At 37.7% G+C, this 21329-nt stretch overlaps 4 protein-coding genes across 5 annotated transcripts; 1 reads left to right on the top strand and 3 right to left on the bottom strand.

Annotated features, from left to right (window-relative positions):
* Positions 1-198: 198 nt before the first annotated feature.
* LOC134816046 (activated RNA polymerase II transcriptional coactivator p15-like) lies at positions 199-19341 on the bottom strand. The gene is made up of 5 exons (XM_063824762.1): positions 19338-19341; positions 1446-1538; positions 1288-1323; positions 850-1005; positions 199-666 (listed from the first exon to the last, which is right to left on the bottom strand). The coding sequence occupies exons 2-5, from the start codon at positions 1527-1529 to the stop codon at positions 502-504; spliced, it is 441 nt and encodes a 146-aa protein (XP_063680832.1). The 5' UTR covers positions 1530-1538; positions 19338-19341; the 3' UTR covers positions 199-501.
* On the bottom strand, positions 1736-5667 carry LOC134816045 (clusterin-associated protein 1-like). Its single transcript, XM_063824761.1, has 8 exons — positions 5471-5667; positions 5220-5331; positions 4994-5078; positions 4673-4843; positions 4037-4216; positions 3654-3929; positions 2358-2537; positions 1736-2194 (listed from the first exon to the last, which is right to left on the bottom strand). Exons 1-8 carry the CDS (start codon positions 5490-5492, stop codon positions 2060-2062), a joined length of 1161 nt encoding a protein of 386 aa, XP_063680831.1. The 5' UTR covers positions 5493-5667; the 3' UTR covers positions 1736-2059.
* Positions 9170-14367, top strand: LOC134816044 (uncharacterized). 2 transcript variants are annotated; one of them, XM_063824759.1, is made up of 7 exons: positions 9170-9350; positions 9592-9742; positions 10065-10200; positions 10479-10526; positions 10682-10755; positions 11077-11487; positions 12075-14367. In XM_063824759.1, exons 1-7 carry the CDS (start codon positions 9267-9269, stop codon positions 14117-14119), a joined length of 2949 nt encoding a protein of 982 aa, XP_063680829.1. In that variant the 5' UTR covers positions 9170-9266; the 3' UTR covers positions 14120-14367. The 2 variants fall into 2 exon arrangements, with proteins under 2 accessions (XP_063680829.1, XP_063680830.1); XM_063824760.1 differs by lacking the exon at positions 11077-11487.
* On the bottom strand, positions 18407-19261 carry LOC134814843 (uncharacterized). Its single transcript, XM_063823140.1, has one exon. The coding sequence runs from the start codon at positions 19259-19261 to the stop codon at positions 18407-18409; it is 855 nt and encodes a 284-aa protein (XP_063679210.1).
* Positions 19342-21329: the final 1988 nt, after the last annotated feature.

Below are 21329 nucleotides of genomic sequence, written 5' to 3'. Positions count from 1 at the left end.
GTCCCGACATGATAAAGTGAAAGTGAGAAGAGTGTCCCACTATCAGAAACAGGAAATGTGAGAAGTGTGTCTGATACAGCAGCGAGGAGTGTGCCTCACTATATTTCAACAATAAACTTAGTAAATGTGAGAAGTGTATCTCACCTCATCTTCTAAATTTCACCTACTTCATATACAAGGAATAAGAGTAAGAAAACATAACGTTCAGCGATATTTAAAATGAAATATTCAAATCAAGATAATTTTATGAAATAAATTATTCGCCATCCGGCTCTGCCTGGGAAGTTGTCATGTTGTGCAAACAAGTCAAGAATTCAACTTGTCAAAAAAAACACACAGGCATGAATGTAATTGATTGTCAATCTTTGAAGATAAGAAAAATAAATAAATCCCTGCCACGTGAAAACGTGTCATCAAAACAAAAGAGTTACGATCTAAGGATCTAAAGATCTAAGGATCGAACATCGTTGAGATAAAACCCATAAAAAATACTCGAAACGGCTACGTGATCTTAAGTATTTCATCATCCACTTTTTTGATCAATTTAACAAGTTTTCTCCACTCAGTAACATTAAGGGAAATCCCCTTTTTACCAGGAGCCATCCCGTTTGCTCCCATATACATTTCTCTGATATCGATCAATGGTTTGCCCTTAAACTGTCTGACCTGAAACAAAACAAATTTATTCAGTCAAATTTTGCTCCAGTATCTTAAGAACAGAAAGACTAAGCAACAATTTTGATTTTAAAGTTCAAGTATAATTTATACAAAGTTTGAAAATGAGCCTTGGAACTATATACCTAGATGTAAAACCAACTAACTAACTAACTAACTAACTAACTAACTAACCTGAATTCTGCGCATCCGTTTCTCCTCCAGCCAGTATCCTCCTGGCTCCAGTCCCCTGCTAGAACAATCATCAAAGTCATCATCTATACTTTCATCGCTAGAGGAAGCCTCTTTCTTAGCCTTCTTTTTGGGTGCTGGTTTTGACTCTACTCTAACCTGGAGCAGGTTATATTATTACTCATAATTATGATATTATTTTTTATATTTTATTTATATTTTTTATATTTTTTATAAGATGCAACCTGCCAAAACCGAATTAGTTACACTAAAATAATGAGACCAGTAAAATGATGAATAATGTCAGATAAAAATAAAATTATGAAGAATTAAGATTATGAAGAAATAGGATTATGATGTTCTTAAGCATTAAGGAACTGCTAAGTGCTAATGACTTTTAAAATAATTAGAGAGTTGATAACACTCTGCGAGAATCCAAACCTCTTTAGTAACTGCCTTTTCCTTGTGACTAGGTTTCTGAAAAATAATGGGTTTAAGAGATCTACTACTTAAATTTAATAACTCTCAAGTTTGGACTCAAGTTATAATATGAAGTCTAATAGTTCTGTATGTAGTTTGAAGACAATGTTAGGAGTTACCTTACTGATGGACACCTTAGAAACGGGCTCGTCTGAATCGTCTGAAAGACTGTCGTCACTCAAGTTACAATCTCTTTTGGGCATCCTACCGCTACAATAACAGTAACTTATCAGATTATACCATCTTACAGGGAAATATAATAAGAGTCTAGCAAATCACAACAAAAGTAATAAATCATGGTCTTGTGATTAATAGAAAAGTATTTATTGGTTCAGTATACGAAAACATGTTATCAATGATAAACGATTTGAATTAAAATATGACGTTTATTGTTAGGAAAACAACTGGCTGCTATAAAAATAAATAATATTTACATCGATATAATTACATGATAGACATTTAAATTATCTGTACACATAAAATTAAATATTCGAGAAGCAAACCAGTGCTACTCTGTCTGAAGCAAAATCTGAAACTTTTAATCGAGCATATATATAATACGCTCTTACGTTTTATCTAATGAATAAGAACTGAAATATTCCTGAAAATCAAAAAGGACGACTTGAGACGTCGGATACGTTCATGATAGCCCTGACTCCCGAGCACGAAACATGTTTCGAACATGATACCCGGATATTCTCTCCATTTATCATATTTAAGGCGGCGGATATCTTCAGAAATCTATGTCGTCACTGTCGTCTTTTTCATCGTAGTTCTCAGAGTCTGTTTCCTCGTCTTCGTCATCACTGATGGGCATTTCTCCCTCTCCTGCAAGTTCACTACCAGAGGATATGTACTCACTGCCCTCCTGGTGGGTGGTATTTTGTTAACAATTTGTAAATAATTTATAACAGGAGATGACGTCATCACTCAATTGGGCGAACTATTTTGTTAAAGAATTGGAGTTAAGTTAAATCATATTATAGGAGATAAAGGATGATTTCTGAGCGTAAAATGTGTTTCGAACAGACCTCGGTTTCAGTATCGGAGGCCTCCATTGCCCCAACAATCCTCGGGTTCTTACTCTTTACTTCTTTGACCTCTCCTTCGCTATCATCGGCAAAGTTCTCAAACGTGTCCGTTTGATTAAACAGTTTCTTTTCTTCTTCACGCAACTGATCTTGCATTCTCCTCAATTGCTTCTCTGTTTCCTGGGGAAATGTGGGAATTTTTAGTTCGCATAACTCAAACACAAGGAAATTTCTTAAAAGAAACTTCAATTATATTAATTAACAGCTCAGCAATTGTCTGTGATTAGAAACGAGTCTCTTCCGTCCGAAAAAGATGATGATAAACTCTTACCTACTATGAGACCAATGTGATATAGTCACTTATTGAAATTTAAGGAACAAAATGAATCACAATAAACTTCTTAGAGGTAACTGACACTGGTAACATCTAGTGAAGAACAAGACGGAATACTGCAACACAGTACACATTGTAATACTTTCAAGCTTACATTGAAAATAAATAACGCGACAGGAGAAGGGTCAAAGATTAGATTCCTGATCGACATTTAAAGATTTAATATGATCTTAATGGACCTTGAGAACAATTAACAAGAATTGCTGCCGTAGTTATGGGTTTGTGAATGGCATCTGTGTTTCCCGTCAACGACTTACGAGTTCAGTTTTAAGTCTAAATTTGAAATTTTAGTTAGTAAAATTCAAACACAAGGAAATTTCTCCAAAGGAAGTTCAAGAATTTCTACCTGTACATAACGAGTTGTCTATGATTATATAAATGGAGTCTCGTTCGTCTGATTACCATGACGATAACTCCTTTCAGTATGAGACCAATGTGTGAACACACATAACAACTATAATGTATAATAATAAGAGGCCCCATTGTGAGGGTGCGACTGACGAGGAAACTCAGGGCCAGACATGAAGGGTCTGTATATAATACATAACAATAACGCTCTGTGCAAAACACTGCATTAATATGCAGTATGTAATATGTATGAATCACAATGAACGTGTAAAAAGATCTAATGGTACGACTTAAAGGATTTCTCAAATAAAGGTACAATTCCTACATAAGAGAAAATATCAGAGATTAATCGTCTAGATGTAATATGTACATACTGTATATATCTCGATGTAGAAAATATTCTAAACATTGACAATAGTCTTCTGTGGCAAAAATGAGAACTAATCTGACAAATGGCAGTGGAATCTGAATCTGGCTTCCTAGTAAGATTCAACTGTACATGTATGTAGATTGAGTTGATCTTAATTTCGGTAATTGAAAGAACATGCACCAACCTCTACTTTGACTTGTTGCTGACGATCGTATGCCTCCACAATCTGCTCCAAATATGTCAGATTCCTGAATTTCTCCATGTAAACTTCGTACAACTTCTTCAGATCTCCCTCCAGTTTCTCAAACTCGTCCATGAAGGCAGGTCTTACATTCTGCAGACTTTTCAGCCTCTTGTTGTTTCGCTCCAGTTCCGATTTCTTCTTCTCTATCTTAGCTTCAAGATTCGCCTCGTCGTTTGCTATGTTATCCAGCTTATTCTGTGTCCCTTTGATCTCGTTCTGCAACAATTTTCAACATTAAAGTCATGTCTTGTTTACTAATACGCGCTAAAATGATATTACTACATCATCATGCATTAATCAAAGTGCAATTAAAGGTTGTCTACCTCCATGGAAACCACTTTATTCTTCATTCCCTGCTCTATCTGACCCATCTCAAGAGGTCTAGCAACAGCAGCCAGCCTCAACTCTCTCAAATCAACCTCAACAGCTAACAGCTCGTACAGTTTCGCTCCACTCATCGTTATTTCAGTCGCCAACTGTCTCGCTTGCTTCAACTCCGAGATCTGAAATTATAGCCACAAGTTAAATTCTGTCAACATCATGATATCAATTTAGTACAATTAAAAAAATACAATTAGATTTTTTGTAGCGTTTTCTTAACATATTTATAAAGCAATAGATTATGTCATTGCTCATTGTGAAATATGACAGTGTATCACAGCACGCACTGTTTTGGGCGACCAAGTCATTATATTGGAACTATCTAATATATTTGAAATTGAGCGCTAGAACCCAACGACAGTGAAAACTTGCATAAGTACGCAGTCAAATGTCGGCTAGTAAAAAGATACAATGTACGGAACGCGCGAGGAAGGCCACTCTCCCTCTGCACCTACTGCCCATTTTAGTTCAAATCTTTGAATAGAAGTGTATGTACAACTAAATGTACATTAATATGCTAGAAATCTATCTCGGCTGCACAATTTCTCAAATTCACTAAACAAAAAGTAAACTATTACCTTGTTTGAGACGTCGAATGAGCGCTCTGTCACATCTTCATTTGCCTGGTCTGCTTTATTAGATCTAACTGCGTTGTACAACATTGAAACAACTTTCAACATCTCTTGAACACTGTAACCATCTGCCATATACAACTTTTTAGGGTTCAATTTTATCCTCGTTTTCGTAGCCTGAAAAGAAATGGTCATTACTCATTAGAAGTAGCAAGGTTTACTGATGATTTATGGCGAGATGGTGCGACCTATTCGCACGAGTAGATATGCGGATGAAATAAAAACTCCTGGAATATTCGATAAGCATTGAAATTTTTGTGAACGAACCATAAACTGAGAAACATATTTGATGAATATCACTCTGTCATCTTCTGTATCAATGTCGTGAGGCAGACTAGCGTTTGGTTCGTATCTGAAGATAAGCTCTATAAGTTTAAACTGCCTAAAAACTTATTAGCGAGATTTAAAAAGGGTTGATCTGGTATGAAATCTCACAAAATTCTTATCAATTCTAAAGTCTAGCTAAGGCTCTTTAGCCGGGCATGTCCCCAACCTTTTTACTAGCCACATCAATATTTCTGCGACTAGAGGGAAATTAGGCTGCCGGAAATTCTCCATAGAAATCTGACGAGGATAACCAAGTGCTCGCATCATTTCCGTGAAATCTGAAAAAATGTCAAATAATGATCACCAATCTCAAAATATTCAAAATTCGTCCTCAATTAAAAGTAAAGTTTAGCTCAGCAGACTCAAAATAAGGTAATAATAGTTCATTCTACAGTCTACAAGGATAGAAGTACTTACATCTGAGATCTTTAAACGACATTGTTCAATCCTAGTCCTAGGGAATAAAATATCGATCATATAAATGTAGATTTAATTATTTACAAATTACGTTTTATAATTCACGAAAGAAGAATAAATTGTAATAAATAATATAAAACATACAGGTTTGGGGTTTATTACAATTAAACAACTATGATACGTAACATTAAATATAGATCTTATGTAGAAAATTAATTAAGGTCAAAAGTCAATACATACTAGGGAATCAGGGATCAATAAGAACAATAAGAAATAGAAGCACAACATCACGAAATTGAAATAAAACTATTAAAAAGTGCTCCAGATCATTCTACGCCCCACCAGAAGAGATTCCCCACCGAGCAAAAAGAAAGGCCGTGACACCAACACTCTCAATATTGTTCTGAACAATCAGGCACACTGCATCTTTGAGAGACATCTGAAACTTTGTCACCGGTACCATCGACATATGTGGGGCATGAATTTTAAAATGATTAGTGACCTCAAACAGGAGATTCATAGCTTCAAAAGGAGATATAACAGGAATTATCTGAGATATGTTGAGCATGGGAGCAGGTATCCACTCCACCTTGCTCAGCAAATCTAACAGTTTTACTGTGTTCTTCAGATGAGGGGGAGACTCAGAACATTTCTTCACACGACTGGAGGACCAGAATGAGATCAGGACCACTAACATGGCCCTCACTATTACAACTAAATCTGAGTTTTTTGTAGAAAGTGCTTCCTCAAATATGTTCCACAAAATTGGGGTGCGATCAAAAGTATTCATAACATTGAGATCCCGTTCAATGGCAGCTTTAATAGCAGCATTGTCTGGCCAAGGTGCCTCGAGATTCACATCAGGACACAGAAAATCGAGTAGGAATTTACTGAGCTCCTTGCCAGCTTTGGGGGAGTTACTGATGATGCTTTGGAGAAGGTTCATAACACTTTGTACCACTAAAATGTTACTGCAGCCTTTGTTAGGAACCCTCACCAGCCTTCTGATCTTCCCTCTGTGCACATCTTCCTCGCTCTCAACAATAGCAGATTTCAGACTGCAGATAACTGAGTTTTTGTTGCTATCATCGTCAACAAATTTCGCTGTTTTGCTCAAATCATCCGTAGTTAGAGACGTCAATAGATTGTGAAGAATTGTAAGTCTGATGCAATCTTTTATAGGACACCATTTGATGACATTTCCTTTCAACTCACTTATTGATTCAAGCAATTCTATATCAACATCAGCAGATGTGATTCGGTTAACAAATGTGATGAAAACATCGAAAATAGTATTTGTTATGTAAATAGTGTCAGCAATGTCAATAGCCCTCGGCTCTAGAAAACGTACGAGGAACGAAATAAGTTTATAATTGTCAGTTTCATGAAGGATAGCTGCTATCTCAACCATATCTGTAGATGTCAACTCGTGATGTCCATACAATTTAAGCTTATCTGAATTTTCGAAGAACAAAAATAATTCTGCTTGGCCACCAGCAAGATTCCTAACATCATTCAGAACCGTTTTAAAACAGCTAAAGCTGATGTTAGGATACAACCCCTTGATGTCATCTAGAAGAGCCTCAAATCTCTCCAGGGGTTGAGTTAAAATGAGTTCTGTGATAACAGTTTTGGCAACACATAGTCCTTTGTAGATGCAAATGATGAAAAGACATTTCAAAATATAAGGATGTTTGTATGGTTTCTGGTAAGTCAAACATTTACAAAACATCTTTATGTCTTCAGAGCTTGACATATTTTCAATGAACATAATGTTCTTGTCCTTAGCTTCAATCACTCCATAAACAGCCAACTCTAAGTTCAGAAGTATTTTCTGGAGAAGACTAGGTCCAAGGGAAGTGGAATCTACATCTTGTTCCAGCAAAGACATGACAGTGCTGTAAGAATTAACTTGAGAGTGCATGAACAGTTTCGCCAAATCATCTATCATGGTTGTACTGAGGGCTTCTTTGGAGCTGTTCATCAGCTTTTTAAACGCCTGACTGTCATTGAGAAGCATTATAGAAACAGGTTGAAGAGCAGGTATGGAACACAGGACATTTAGAACAAAACCAACTTTCTGATTCACCGCACTCTCTTCCTCTAACAGGTCCATAACGGCCGTGCTGACTAAGTTACAGTTGTACTTGCTTAACTCAGATATAACGCTCTTAAATGTTCCAAAGCTAGCAGTTTTATTTGTGAAAGCCTCAAAAGACCTTCTGACAATTTGTGACGTAATTTTGGGATAGGGATTTAGAACTTTGACAAGTATAGTGGCAGTTTTATCTGAGGGAGAAGGACACTCTTTCGAGAATAAGTCGAAAATCTTTTCCACATAAGAGTCCTCATCCTCCTTGTACAGGGTCTCGGCGGCTGATAGCAGCATTTTATTGACAATAATGAGAAGCTTCAACATTTCACCCACCTGGGTCAAAACTTTGAAACACCATTGTAGAATAACCAGAATCATGTCCTGGTTATACTTTTTATGACCCATCTTGTGATATATCACATCTAGTGACTTCTTAATGTTGTGCTCCAAATCCAGCTTGACAGGGTCTCTTGCAGGAATCATGGCCCGTCTGACCTTGTGTTCCAAGCCCTCGCAGGACATGACAAGATAGAACAAACGCTCTAAAGCTGCAGAGTGGCCGACAGAGGTCTCATTTAGTACCTGGTACACTGCTTCACTACAAGTTATTAGGTCTGTTGATTTGTTAGCGTTACAGTACGCAATCTTGTGAAGAGTTTGGTAGTTTGACATGTTGTTTTCTGACCATGGGTTGGTACCTGTGAATATTATATTAAATAGAGTATTTACATCTGTTTGGGGGGAAATAGGTAAAATGTTTAATTCTATGATAAAAGTATAATTCAATTTATAATCTATATTTTACAGTCAAAACACCTCAGCCCAAACTCCAAAACCTTCTTCCAAAAAACAACTGATTTCATACAAGATAGTAGAAATATACCAAAACATGGCTTAACCACAAACTATTGGCGCTCTTTCCTGGGGGCCAGAGAAATAGACCAGAGCACGTACAATGTACATGAATGTTACTGGTTTTCATAATCTTACAGTACAGTCAAATTATGCTACTTGTGCCAGTTGTATATTTTTGTATTATTTAATGAACGTTTTAAATCAAATCAAGATAGCAATAATTCAAAGCATGCAGATAAGACGAAGCGGGACTTCACATCTCCTGCAAGTTCTGTAATTAAGAGCGGAAAAGTTTAGAGATTTATTTTATAATCAGGAAATTTGAGTAGATAAGACGAAGAAGGACTTCACATCTCCTGCAAGTTCTGTAATTAAGTGCGGAAAAGTTTAGAGATTTATTATATATAATCAGGAAATTTGAGTAGCAGTTTGAAGAATCGAATTGAGTTCACGCTAAGATAACGAAACAATTTTATATAAAATATTGCATCCGGTTCTTGTGTCCCTTTATAAGTTTCAATTAATTTATGGCCGGAAGTTTTGATTTCTCTGAGCTGCATCATTATTTTTTATCTTGAACAAGTGTTTGTGTTAATCACGTTTTAATATCGCAGTAGTAACCAAGTTCAGGTCAAATAGTTATTGAACCTTGCCACCAAACTAGTATAATTTGCTTGTAAATAACGATTGTTTCATCACCTTTTATTCTCAACTTCTAAATCGTGTTAACAGTGGTTACATTCATCAATGTTATTGGAAATAGTTAACATTTTGTTCTCACTTGCAACTGATTTTTTCTCCTAAGTTATAATCAAAGATAACATTTTTGTAATATCTTTTCGAAGGATGAGAGTATTTAGGAGTATTCTCTACCTGTTGTTTGTACACACGGTGTTTGCAAAACACTATGACGACGGGAACCGTACACCAGTGAGTATCTATCATTAAGTCAATATTCTACATTAACATTTTACTTTAACTTTAACAAATGAAAAATTCTTTTAAAAGCATTACACATAACTTTAGATCGTTATTTCTAAATCAATCCTCAGATGATTTTATCAAATATATGCAATTTCTAACAACTGAAATAATTGTCAATAGTAATCTCACTATGAGATCCTGCAGCAAATTTGTTGAAAGTCCCTGCTGACCAAGTGTAAACTTTCAGGAAAGTTATGATGATTCATGGATGAACGAAATACGGAAACCAAAGTCAGATGATAAATCTAGAAATGAACCTGAGGAAGGAACTGAGGGTGGCAGTGAGATGCCAGATAACCTGGAAATGGAACGCACTCTAGTGTATATGCCGATTAAAGGTAGGTCTATAACAGATAACACAGCTGTTAGAACTATTAGATATTTGTTTTAAAATCAAGTGGCTTACAAACCCAAAGGGTAGACCAACACTTGAAACATAACCGCAACAGTCTTGATATGATTTGAGGTAACAAAATTAAGACAATCTAACAAAATGGATAAGGACCAAATGACACTTTCCTTAATTATAATTAGACTTATGCAAAATTACAAAATTCACAGAATAGAGCTTTAAATACAACCAGCTTAAAGGGAGAGCACTTCTAGAATAAACACATTATTAGAAATATTAGAAATATTTATAATAAAACAAAATTCCAGTATCAGATGTGTGTGTTGAAGAAACGGATGAGAATGGATCAAGGTACAGAGGAAACATATCTGTGACGGTATCAGGACACACCTGCCAGAGATGGGATTCTCATACACCTAATTCTCACAGTAGAACTCATGACAAGTAAGGAAGTTTTATTAAAATATTATTTATTACCAGTCTTAATAAGGGCATTGAAATATGCCATTCAAAATAGCCTGAAGCTCACAGCATCAAGCTTGCTTGATTACAACAAAACTTCGATAAGCTGATTGAAACTGTTTTATCACATTACATTAGATTACAATTTAAATGTTATTTGAAGTGTTGCATAATGCATATCTTATACATATCAATTCAAAGTTTTTCAGCATCATGACAATATTTTAGTAAAACAAAGTTTATGACAATATTATTTTCAGTTACCCTCATGCAGGACTGGAAGAGAACTATTGCAGAAATCCAGACAAGTAAGTTTTCTGATCCAAACAGTCATGTACAAAGTTGGGTCTGCAAAATCTTTATTAGATGAAAGTCTGCATTGAATGGGTAAACATAAATTATACGTCATTTCACTTTTCCAAAGCTCTGAAGTAACATTTCAACATTTGTAAACTGTTCTCAGTGAGGTAGCACCCTGGTGTTATAATGGTGAAGGAAGTGATCCTCGATGGGAGCTCTGTGATATACCTACATGTGGTAAGTGCAGTGGTAGTGTGTAAAGTGGTACTATTCAAATAACTAGACTTATTGTTAGTGTAAATAATTTCTTAGAATATGCTGAGTAATTCGAGTATTCGACGCAAGCTGAATTATAAAGAAATGGTAAGAGGTTGCTCATGATAAAACTAAAATAATAGGAACGTTTTTTGCCATTGAACAAAGATTTGATGTGGTTAGAGCTGTACTGGTTATTTGATAGTTGGGCACCACAAATACTTAACATAAACTATTTATCCTTGAATACATGTAGAGGGCAATATGATTGTGCCACAAATTTTGCCACACTACTCACCCTAGGGCTGTGTCCCTCAAGTCACCCAAATGCCTACTTCAATGGAAAATACTGCTGTGCTTCTAAAAAAGAGAAAATGTATGCGCCACAAGGAGAAGAGTGTGATGGAAGTCTAATTATAAGTTATAGCAGTGAGTGCTGTGAAGAAGATCAGTACATAATATGCCCTTATCTGAACTGCAAATCTGAAGAATTGAAAGCAGGCAAAGACGATCTGAGCAATAAATGCCCTTTAACTCATCCTAATGTTTACTACAATGGACAGTACTGCTGCGCTTCTAATAGAGAGAAATATTATGAACCTCAGGGAGGAATGTGTGATGGAAGTCTTATAAGTTACAGTAGTATGTGCTGTGAAGAGGATCAGTACACCAGTTGTCCTCAAAAGCACTGTTTGCCAGTAAATGCTGAGTCAGGTGAAGACATTGCATGAAATTATGTTGTAACCGTATTTAAGACTTTTTACTGATCTTTTTCATCAGACATGAAATCTAGACTGAAGATTTATTTGGCTGTAACAATCAATTTGTGAATAACATCAATTATCCAAGTCTGACCATTTCCACAGACAATAAGCATTCCCTAACATTTAAAGCTAGGCAAGAAACAAGATTTAATATGTTAAGTTTGGTTGATGGTTGCATTCTCTGATTGTTATTTGATCAATCGTTAGAATCACCATTACATAGTGGATAATAGTTCTAAAGCTTATATTAAGATTGAACTATCATAATCTTCTAATTTGTACTGTGGAATTGATAGTTAGGTATGATTCCAGCAGAAATAAGGTCTTATAAAATATGAAGAACATGATAAGGATTGTAAAACTTATCTTAAAGTTTTGGTTTGTGGGTATAGTAGTAACAGAAGATTGAACAGAAATGTATAATACTATAATTCGACAAAAATACTAGCAATATTGAAATCTGCTAAAAACATACTTTGATTAATTGATAGTATTGTATGTATATTTTTTACTAGACTAAATGGAATTCCTCTTCAGGATCAGATTTTGCAGATGACATGCTCGAGAAGCTAGAGAAGGAAATCACAAAGAAGATAAGAAAACTGAAACTTGGACAAATTAAAAAATATTTACAAAGTGATGAATCCCTAATAGTATTCCAATGGCAACTATTGACAGACTTAAAAGAAAAGGGTCGCCCTGTAGACCTTGAAGATGAGACAATTTCCTGGATTTTGAACGACCATGATGCACTCGAGACACTCCTCACTAGTGGGGATGTTGAGGACAATAAATGGAAGGAAGCTGTTGAAATTGTTGCAGAGATAATAAGGCAGGATCAAAATGCAAAACAGGGTCTGAAACTTCGGCTTGCCATAGCAGTAGGTTTGACTTTCTCAACAGATGTTTTCTCAATGGCTCACGGGGGTTCCATTGATGGAATAGCAAGGTATCACAGTTATGCTCAGTGGGCAGATGAAAAACTTCTACTTGAACCATTTTATACTTTAAATGCATGGCAAATGAGATATGTGGTAGGATCATGGGCAGAGGATGATGAACTGATCTGGGCAAGAAACAACGCATTGGAGGACTTCAGGGACCCAGACAAGATAGGTTCTGTAACTCACAGCATGGTAGAATACAATCTTTACAATGATGATGGCATCAGTGTACAAACTTCCGGCTACTACTATGGGAAACCTGTCACTCTTGAGTGGATACACACGATTGGAGGAGTGTGTGGTGCAATATCAAAGTTTGGAGCTGGAATGGCACAGGCATTTGGCATTCCTGGACTACCAGTTGGTCAGCCTGGACATTGTGCATTTATTTGGCTAAAGAATGGTACAAATTGGTACCTTGGTAACGACATAAGTGGTTGGGCAGAGAGCACAACCCATTCTGGAATACAATATTCATGGAAAAGTCAGGCACCATTCTTTCCTGTGATGAATGAAGCTCAACTGAATCCTGATGCATATCGTCTATCTGAAAAGATGAGAATTATAGCGGCAGCATTTTCTGATTCAAAATACAGATTCACAATTCTTGAAGATGCAACTACAATCTGCCCTCAAAATTATGATCTTTGGTATGACATGAGTGGTGCCTTATCTGAAGGAACAGTTGATAAGAAACTTTTGGAAAATACACTGAGCCCTATTTTGCTGGAGTATGAAGAAAACAGCAGAGAGATTAAGGATGTCGCCAAAGGAAAAGAGGTCACTGCTAGTGAATATCAAAACCTTGCATATTATGTGGCCAAGGATGGAGGTGAATGGTGTTCAGACAATACAGTTGCTTGGGTGGAAATAGATCTAGGTGGTCCTTGCAGTATAAATGAATTTCAGATTCATTGGTGGGGGACATCCTACAGCAATGATTATGACTTGCTAGCTGAAGTAGACGGAGAATTTGTTCTGGTTAGGACTGAAGACGATGAAAACAGAGATGAATCTTACTATAATCCTTGGGGAGTGCTTCAAGGTTGGGACAAGCTCACATCAAAGGTACGAGTGGATATGAGGGATGGCAATATTGACCCTTGGTACGGTAAGTATTACTTTGGAATTCGACAAATGATCATCACAGGTGTCGAACATGGAAATAAAAATGTTGTATCATTAAACAAGCAAATAAAAACAAACAAGCCTAGTGCAGGGCAAGAGCTAATAGACGGAGATATAAGCACATACTGGACCAGCGATGAGAGTTCATCGTGGATAAAGATTGACCTAGAAGGCCTCTGTGTGATAGATCATGTGATATTTGAATGGTTAGACAACATACAAGGTCGGCAGAAAATACAATATCTGGTCGGAGGGAAATCCAAACTGCAGAAAAAGGGTAAATTCAACAACATTCATTTACCCGGGATCGCAGGACAGCTATCAATTAAATTACAGAAGTCTGTCACATACTCTATCCGGGAAATAACAGCAGTTGGTTCATGCTATTCTGCCAGAGACATCCTGAAAATAAAAGTGAACATGGGATTTAATAAGCCGGATGCATCATATAACTTGTACGTTATTGGTGATATATCTGGAATCATAGAACAATTGGAAATTGGAATGTGAACTTTGTTTTTAGAAGCAACTGAGAAAAACTGTATAAGTATTTAATGTTTAAGTAGCAATAATACTTCAAACTAAGCATAGATTATAAAAGTCAGTGAATAGGGAGGGGACAACATCTGAATTTATCAATAGCATTTTAAAGGTTGTGTTGATTGTATTGATTTGATTTGTGTGATCCATAAAAATTTACCTTAACATTAAAACTATTCCGTTCAAAATAATCGTGCTCATTCACTGGAAATAAACATATTAACTATTTAAATGAAAAATATTACCCCTAATAAGCATAGATAAAGGTGTCATAGACTCCATGGTAATAGACTCTGGCCATTGACTCTATAGGGGTCTTGGTCTGTGTAATCCTCTAAAGAACTGTGAGGATGCTGGACTGTCCAGTGACCCCATGAGCTCTAATATAAGTAGAGGCGGCCCAGCATCTTTGGTCTTCTCTCGTATTCTAGCAGCTCCATGGCTTCAGAGATGTTTGGCACAGTCCTTGGAACAAACTTCCACCACTTATACACTGCCTTCAGTTTTCCAGCAGCGCTATCATTCCACCAAGCATTAAAAACTAACAGTGTGAAGCTTCCTTTCTCCACTTCGAGAACCCTTGCGTTGTTACACCGTTTTTATAAAAATAAAATGTTTCGAACAGTATACAGGTAATTTCAGCAATGGTAATTGTCTAAAAACTTAACAAGCACTCCATGGCCTGTTTAAGGTTTAGGAGTGTTGATCAGGTTAAGATCCAAATCACTTATTGCCGTGGGTGGAAGAGTTTTGGTACCTCCTTTTGGATAGAGATTATACAGGTTCTGAGTAAATCAAAACGCAGTCTGCGTCTGACAAATGATATCACATCACAATACCGTTGGCCTTTCTTAAGGCTGATCTTTTCAGCGAGATGTTTTAGGAACTGTGAAGCCTCAGTTGCCATTCCTCCTGTAGTACTGAACACCAGTGGCGTGAAGGTAGCCTTTTCTACATTGAGGACTCTTACACCGTTTTTTCTCATTTTTATGGAATTGGTACATCGCTGGCATCGATTTACTTGCACTGAAGCTAAGTAAGTCTCACATCGCGATCCTCATTTCATTTCATTATTCAAGTGCTCTGCCAATTGCAACACTTGAATTACTTTATTGTATATATATACTGTTTGACACTTTTCTTTTTAAAGACGAAAGCCAAGTAATGCATATGGCCGGCCTTGTGCGCTGAGGGCCCACAACGTGGGCCAACATTACTCTGATCATATTTTGTAATATTTGTTTCGCTTATTGAACGGCAATAAGTTGCGTTCAATAAGGGACCTCAGGCTATTATGTTCATAGAGATTCGGCGGAATGACAGGCTGAGCGCGGCCCAGTAATAAGTTGCGAAGCAGTTCGGTGCATGACTTAGATGGTTTTAAACCTACAACTGTACACGTATTTATATTTGTGGTTTATTTCACTGGGGATCTCAGGCCTTTCTGTTTGTAAATTTATAACAAAAATGGGTACTCTTCCATACAGTCGTCGACTGGAAATCCTCAATTTAACAACGCTGGCAGAGCGGCAAATACGTGGGGACCTCATTGAATCTTTTAAAATGATAAGCGGTTTGGCCAATTACGGAGCTGGTTTGTTCAGTATGAGCAGATCTGGTCTTAATGTGGTATCAAACAGTATATGCAGTAAAAGTAGCAGTAAAATGAAGAAAGTCCACAGTTCTTTTCTTCCGGAGAGGATGAGACCATATTGCATTGGAACAAACTCCACTCGGATGTCAAGAATTGTGGGACTGTGTTAAGTTTTAAAATAAGATTAGAGGCTTTCAAAAAAGAAACTATTTTAAACGGATCTGTAAATGATAGTCATTTTTGGTATGTTTCGGACGAAGTATTAGGAAAGATTGAGGGATTAAATTATGCTACTAATAAAGAGAAGCACAATTTTTTTTTTAATGTTGGGGCACCCACTTTACCTCCCTATTGGGAGGCTACGTCCGTCGGTTAGTGACTAACGTCTATTGGGGTTCCTCTGGTTGTAGGTGTCAGTAGGTTTGGGTCACTTGGCATGGGCTAGTGATCCCGCCCCTCCAGAGGATAAAGCCTGGTGAGCGACGTTTCCCGTAAGGGAAACTGTCATAATGCTCGTTCACGGGAGAACACCACCCATGCCTGGATGTTCTCCCGGGTACTCGATAGAACAGGCTGCCCCCTGTCATTCTAGTGGGCTGACAGGAACCTACCAGGCATGCCTGAGCCTATGATGTAATTCTCCCATATCTTTGTTGTTTTTGTGTTATATCTTTGTCTTTGCGCGGCTCAATTTCCGCGCAAAGACGGAAAGTGCTGATTCACGAATTTACATGCTATATTTGAATTTTGAGTAGACCCTTTTTTGTCGCAATTTGGCAATTTCTTTGTTCACGTAATTATTGCTAATTTTACGTTTGCTGGTAATAATCTAAGTGCTATATCTCCAATAGCTGGCAGTTTGTCTGATTGTTAGATCCCCTCTAACTGGTAGCGGCCCTAAGGCTGGCAGTTTGTCTGATTGTTAGATCCCCTCTAACTGGTAGCGGCCCTAAGGCGGCATGTGAGTGAATGAGTGAGTAAAAGTGAGGTGTAGGAGAAGTGGGGAAGAAAACATGAATATGAAAGTATGGTACACTGTTGCCAGCTGACTCACCAGCAACAATGCAAGTCCAAGAAGAAAGAAGGAGAGACACTGTCCGTTATCTGGGTGTGCCACCACCGACAGTGCTCCCACTTCTGTGGGGCCGAGGGTGTTGGCTCCAAGAACCAGCCGTGAGCGAACAGCGCCTGACCCCCTCTATGGTTAACTTTAGAATAACAGGACTATGCTTTTCTCCAGGCCAATCCGTTCAGTAACCAGCTGACCCCGCACCACCTCTGATGGAAGATGTGGTTCGGATTGGACTTCGCTAGGATTTGTCAGTTTTTCTGTAGACACTAATGCTCCCTCGAGGAAAGACATGAGCCCCGGCGAAGCTGACCAAAAACGTGGCAGGGATTCTCACCCTACAGAGAAGCACAATGAATATCTTGTGTGTAATCCTCATGTTGCTAAAAAACGCTTTATCAACTTATATAGTAGCGGAAAGTATGTAAATTAAATGTAATGTAAATTAGATTCTTTTTAACTTGGTTGTCTAGGCCATTAGATTTAAGATAATTTTTAAACTTTAGTTGATATATTTTTGATGATGTGTGATGATGTTTGTGTCATGATATTTTGATTTGATTTTGATTTGATTTACCTACAAAGACGCGCGTCGAGTTGGACTCGTCGACGGTCTAATATGTAAAACAAATATTTTAAAGGTATCCCCCGTTAATTTTTTGTTAATGAATATATTAAACGAAACAAATTGAAGCTACACGGGAATGTCAGGCTGAGCATCATTTAGTGTTTAGTAATTTCAACCGCGTTTCATAACCAGAAATCAATTCAATCCAACGTTTTATTTTCAGTCAAAGTTAATATTGTTTTCTTTAAATATTGTATATGGTTGTTACTCTAAAAGTAACTATTTACAATTAAAATGTTTAATTGACGATGTCAATTCATGGCAGCTCGGCGCGGCACAGTAGCGCATCTCGCCGATCTCGCTGTGAGAAGCCTCATTGAGTGCGCGGCGCGGCACAGTAACGCGCATTGCGCTACAATTTAAATGTGGGCCGTTGTTTACTTTGATATAACCAAAACCCTTTCGCTTGTTATAGCGCGCGTCCTCCGAAGTTGTTGTTGTGACATGAAACTTAACGGGTGATACTCGTAAAATATCTGTTCCATATATTGACCGTCGACGAGTCCAACTCGGCGCGCGTCCTGGTAGGTTGTAAACCTACAACATGAAACAAGCGCGTCGCGTCACCATTCACGTAGTATGCGAAAGCACATGGTTAGGTGAATGGTGGAAGCGGTTTTTCAGACAAACAAACAGACAGAAAGAAATTTTCCAATTGTTACTTACTTTGTTACTACTTTGTAGGGTTTCATAGAATCCTCTATCGGGCCATCGAAAAAGTCGACCCCCCCCGGGACAGTGTAGAAACTGTTTTATCACCACTCCAATCAAGCAAGGAGTTTCCATTCCGACGGCTGTATCCTGGAGCTGGAGGCTCGTCCGGAAATGACTTCACAAAGTTCGTTAAAGCTTTGTAGCGCAATGCGTTACTGTGCCGCGCCGCGCACTTAATAAGGCTTCTCACAGGCTAGATCGGCGAGATGCGCTACTGTGCCGCGCCGAGCTGCCATGAATTGACATCGTCAATTAAGTTAAAGCTGCTTTGAATTGCATAGGATACTCAATGGTGTGCATATGTGTTGGGATTACATTCCATAATCGAGGTCCAGTGACCGCAAATGAGTTGTCGTGTAGTGCTTGATTACGTTGACTGCTGGACTTAGCTATACTGGGCACAACTGCTTTTTGACCATGTCTGAGAGTCACCGAGAACAGGATACCAATATCATTAGGGCACTTGCAATGCAGAACTTTCCACATGTTGATGATTAAATACCGTTCTCTTCTTCTTTGCAATGACATCAGATCTAGGGCCTTTAATGTTTGCCAGTAGTTGAGATGCTGGGTGCCATCTATTTTCGATGTAAACGTACGCTGAATCCCTTCTAGCTGTTGGATGTCCTTGTTCTTAGAGCAATTCCACAGAGGACAGCAATACTCCAAATGGCTTCTAACGAGAGACTTGTACAGAGTCATCATGGTGGCTTTGTCTCTCGTTTTGAACGCACTTAGCACCCAAGAAGCAACTTTTCCTGCGCGTTCAGCTATCCTGTTGACGTGTGGGGTCCAGGACAAATCAGCGGAAACTGTCACTCCTAGATCTTTCACCGTTTGAGTGGGGTACAGCATGTTTCCGTTAGACACTTCATATGTTTGAGCTTGGATGGCGAATGGATGATCAAACAAGGAATTCTTTGGACAATGCTTGTGAACAAGAAGCTCAAACTTATCCTCATGAAGGGCCATGTTGTTGCACTTAGCCCAATTAACAACAGAGTTGAGATCATCCTGCAGGACATCTGTCAAACTGTAGATATGCCTAAGAATCCTAGTGTCATCAGCAAAGAATCTGATGACAGACCCTTTAACACATAGCTTCATATCATTTATGAACAGAATGAATAACAGTGGCCCAAGAACGGTGCCTTGTGGAACTCCACTGAGGATTGCGTTAGACCAAATTATTTAGAGTTAGACCAAAAAGCCCGTGGTCACAGGAATTAAATATTCTCTCATAGTTAGTGCAATTTTTGCTGCTCATGTGATAAGCCTTAGAACACGTCAGAAGAGAAATAGCAAAAATAACATGAACACATCTCATGATTTTACATTTCCTCGATGTAGCGTGCGACTATTGAATTTTTAATTATGTTTATTTATGTACTAATTGTTATTAGACGTATTCTTGAATTGTGTAAATTTGTTTTGATCCCGTCCCGTTTGATACGACAAAGAAAAATGGTTTTATCAGGAAAGGAATTAATCAACGTTTCAATGTTAAAACATCATATTCATGATCTTAATAAATGTAATAAATTTGTGGTGTTGTGATTAGTTTTGATTGACGATGTCAACCCTTCCAGATCGTTGCTCTGCGAAGCAGAGCATTACTGGGTCGCGCTCAGCCTGTCATTCCACCGAATCTCTGTTTATGAACATAATAGCCTGAGGTCCCCAGGTAAAGCAATGCAACGATCTTGTCGTTGCAAGCAAGAATTCTAGTTTGCGCGGCGCGTCGAAGCGCCGAAGTCCTCCAATAAATAGTTTAAATTAAAATGTTTGATTAGTTAGCTTAATTAAATGCTTTTGATACAAGTTACAACAATTAAACAAATAATCAACAATTAAACAAATAATCAAAGTTTTAGCACATTTTACAGCATAAAATTTAAACAAATGAAAACATATAATGCTCTTAGTGGTAAATGGCCGTTTGTTCTGAGCTGTATGATTTTTTGACAATCAACTAGCGGGGCAAGGAATGTACTGGCTGGTAGCTTTTGTACACACCAAAACGCTAGTCTGGTTGATTAATGACCAAATTAGAGGCGTTGATAGGAAGGCATTATAATTTGTGATTGTAAGAGGGAATATTTGGCATGCATTATTCTAGCAGCTATTTTGTAAAAAGTCTTCATGTTATGTATTTTGGGTTTGGACAGGATATTACATTATTACCGTTTAAAATATTTCCAGCGCGATACATAATACTCAATAAATGTACTATCGACTTGTATTGGACAGAGAAATGACACGATCTTGTAACCACAAAAAATCGGGAAAATATAAAATCACTGCTGACACTAACAACTAAATTCTTTTCACAACATTTTAACTGACTCGAGCACTTTCACATCATCTTGTTACTAGATAAACCTCAGTTCTGCTTATTACAGGCAGGCTGCTGATACGGGGAGAGGTCATCGCCATTTATCATTTATTGTTGGAGGTTCAAATTTGCCATTGAAGGCTGATAAAATGACAACAATGGCAAACAGTTTTCATGATTTGATCATTCTCTAAAAGATTCTTGAAACTTTTCACCTCCACAGGCCTTTGTAATTCTTACGACTTTTAATGGACAAACCAGAGAGTTTAAACATCTGTTTTTGCAGGTCATAAAAACATATTGCTCACTGTATAAGCTGCTGCACTCATGTTTGTTCTCTGGTAGAAAGATTGAATATGGAGCAGTAACTCCTATAATGCCAGTGTCAGGAATTTGGAAGGTTTCATTGGAGCACAATGAGATGTGTTGACCCATGCTAAGAGAAATCTCAGGAAGACAGTATGACACAAATTTTGTTGGGAAACTGGCAATGTCCACAAGCAGCTTCTTCCACAAATTAGGTGTTCAAACCATTACACATACTCTCCAGTTTCACAAATTCAGTGGTCTCTGGCCCACACTTGGAAACATTTTCACAAAAATAGCCTTCTGGCAAGTAGCAGAATGAAGTGCTTACTTTGCAGGTCGGCCAGAGGTTCAGTTCATCTTCCCCTCCAGTGCAATCCTGAATTCCATCACTAAGCCACGATATTGGTAGACTTAGAGGCATTTCATGGCAATATCTGCGGGCACACATTTCTTCAGTCATTTCATGACATATCTTGTTATTTTCATCACTTTGTTCAACACAATCAAAATTGCCACCACAAAGTTGATGTT

The sequence above is a fragment of the Bolinopsis microptera genome, chromosome 5, assembly GCF_026151205.1.
Source record: "Bolinopsis microptera isolate Bmic1 chromosome 5, MBARI_Bmic_1.0, whole genome shotgun sequence".
Taxonomy (NCBI): Eukaryota; Metazoa; Ctenophora; class Tentaculata; order Lobata; family Bolinopsidae; genus Bolinopsis; species Bolinopsis microptera.
The sequence above is the reverse complement of the archived record's forward strand: the minus strand, read 5'-3'. Positions and strand labels throughout refer to the sequence as shown.

Coding starts and splice junctions, on each gene's coding strand:
- LOC134816045 (XM_063824761.1), bottom strand. CDS start 5,492: ATGTCGTTTAAAGATCTCAGAT. Junction 5,332..5,470: donor GTCGTTTAAAGATCTCAGAT/GTAAGTACTTCT, acceptor ACATTTTTTCAG/ATTTCACGGAAATGATGCGA. Junction 3,930..4,036: donor ATAAAGTGGTTTCCATGGAG/GTAGACAACCTT, acceptor AAATTGTTGCAG/AACGAGATCAAAGGGACACA.
- LOC134816044 (XM_063824759.1), top strand. CDS start 9,267: ATGAGAGTATTTAGGAGTATTCTCTACCTGTTGTTTGTACACACGGTG. Junction 9,351..9,591: donor ACGACGGGAACCGTACACCA/GTGAGTATCTAT, acceptor GTAAACTTTCAG/GAAAGTTATGATGATTCATG. Junction 10,201..10,478: donor CACAGTAGAACTCATGACAA/GTAAGGAAGTTT, acceptor TATTATTTTCAG/TTACCCTCATGCAGGACTGG.
- LOC134814843 (XM_063823140.1), bottom strand. CDS start 19,261: ATGAAGCTATGTGTTAAAGGGTCTGTCATCAGATTCTTTGCTGATGAC.
- LOC134816046 (XM_063824762.1), bottom strand. CDS start 1,529: ATGCCCAAAAGAGATTGTAACTTGAGTGACGACAGTCTTTCAGACGAT. Junction 1,324..1,445: donor CTAAGGTGTCCATCAGTAAG/GTAACTCCTAAC, acceptor ATTATTTTTCAG/AAACCTAGTCACAAGGAAAA. Junction 667..849: donor AACGGATGCGCAGAATTCAG/GTTAGTTAGTTA, acceptor GTTTTGTTTCAG/GTCAGACAGTTTAAGGGCAA.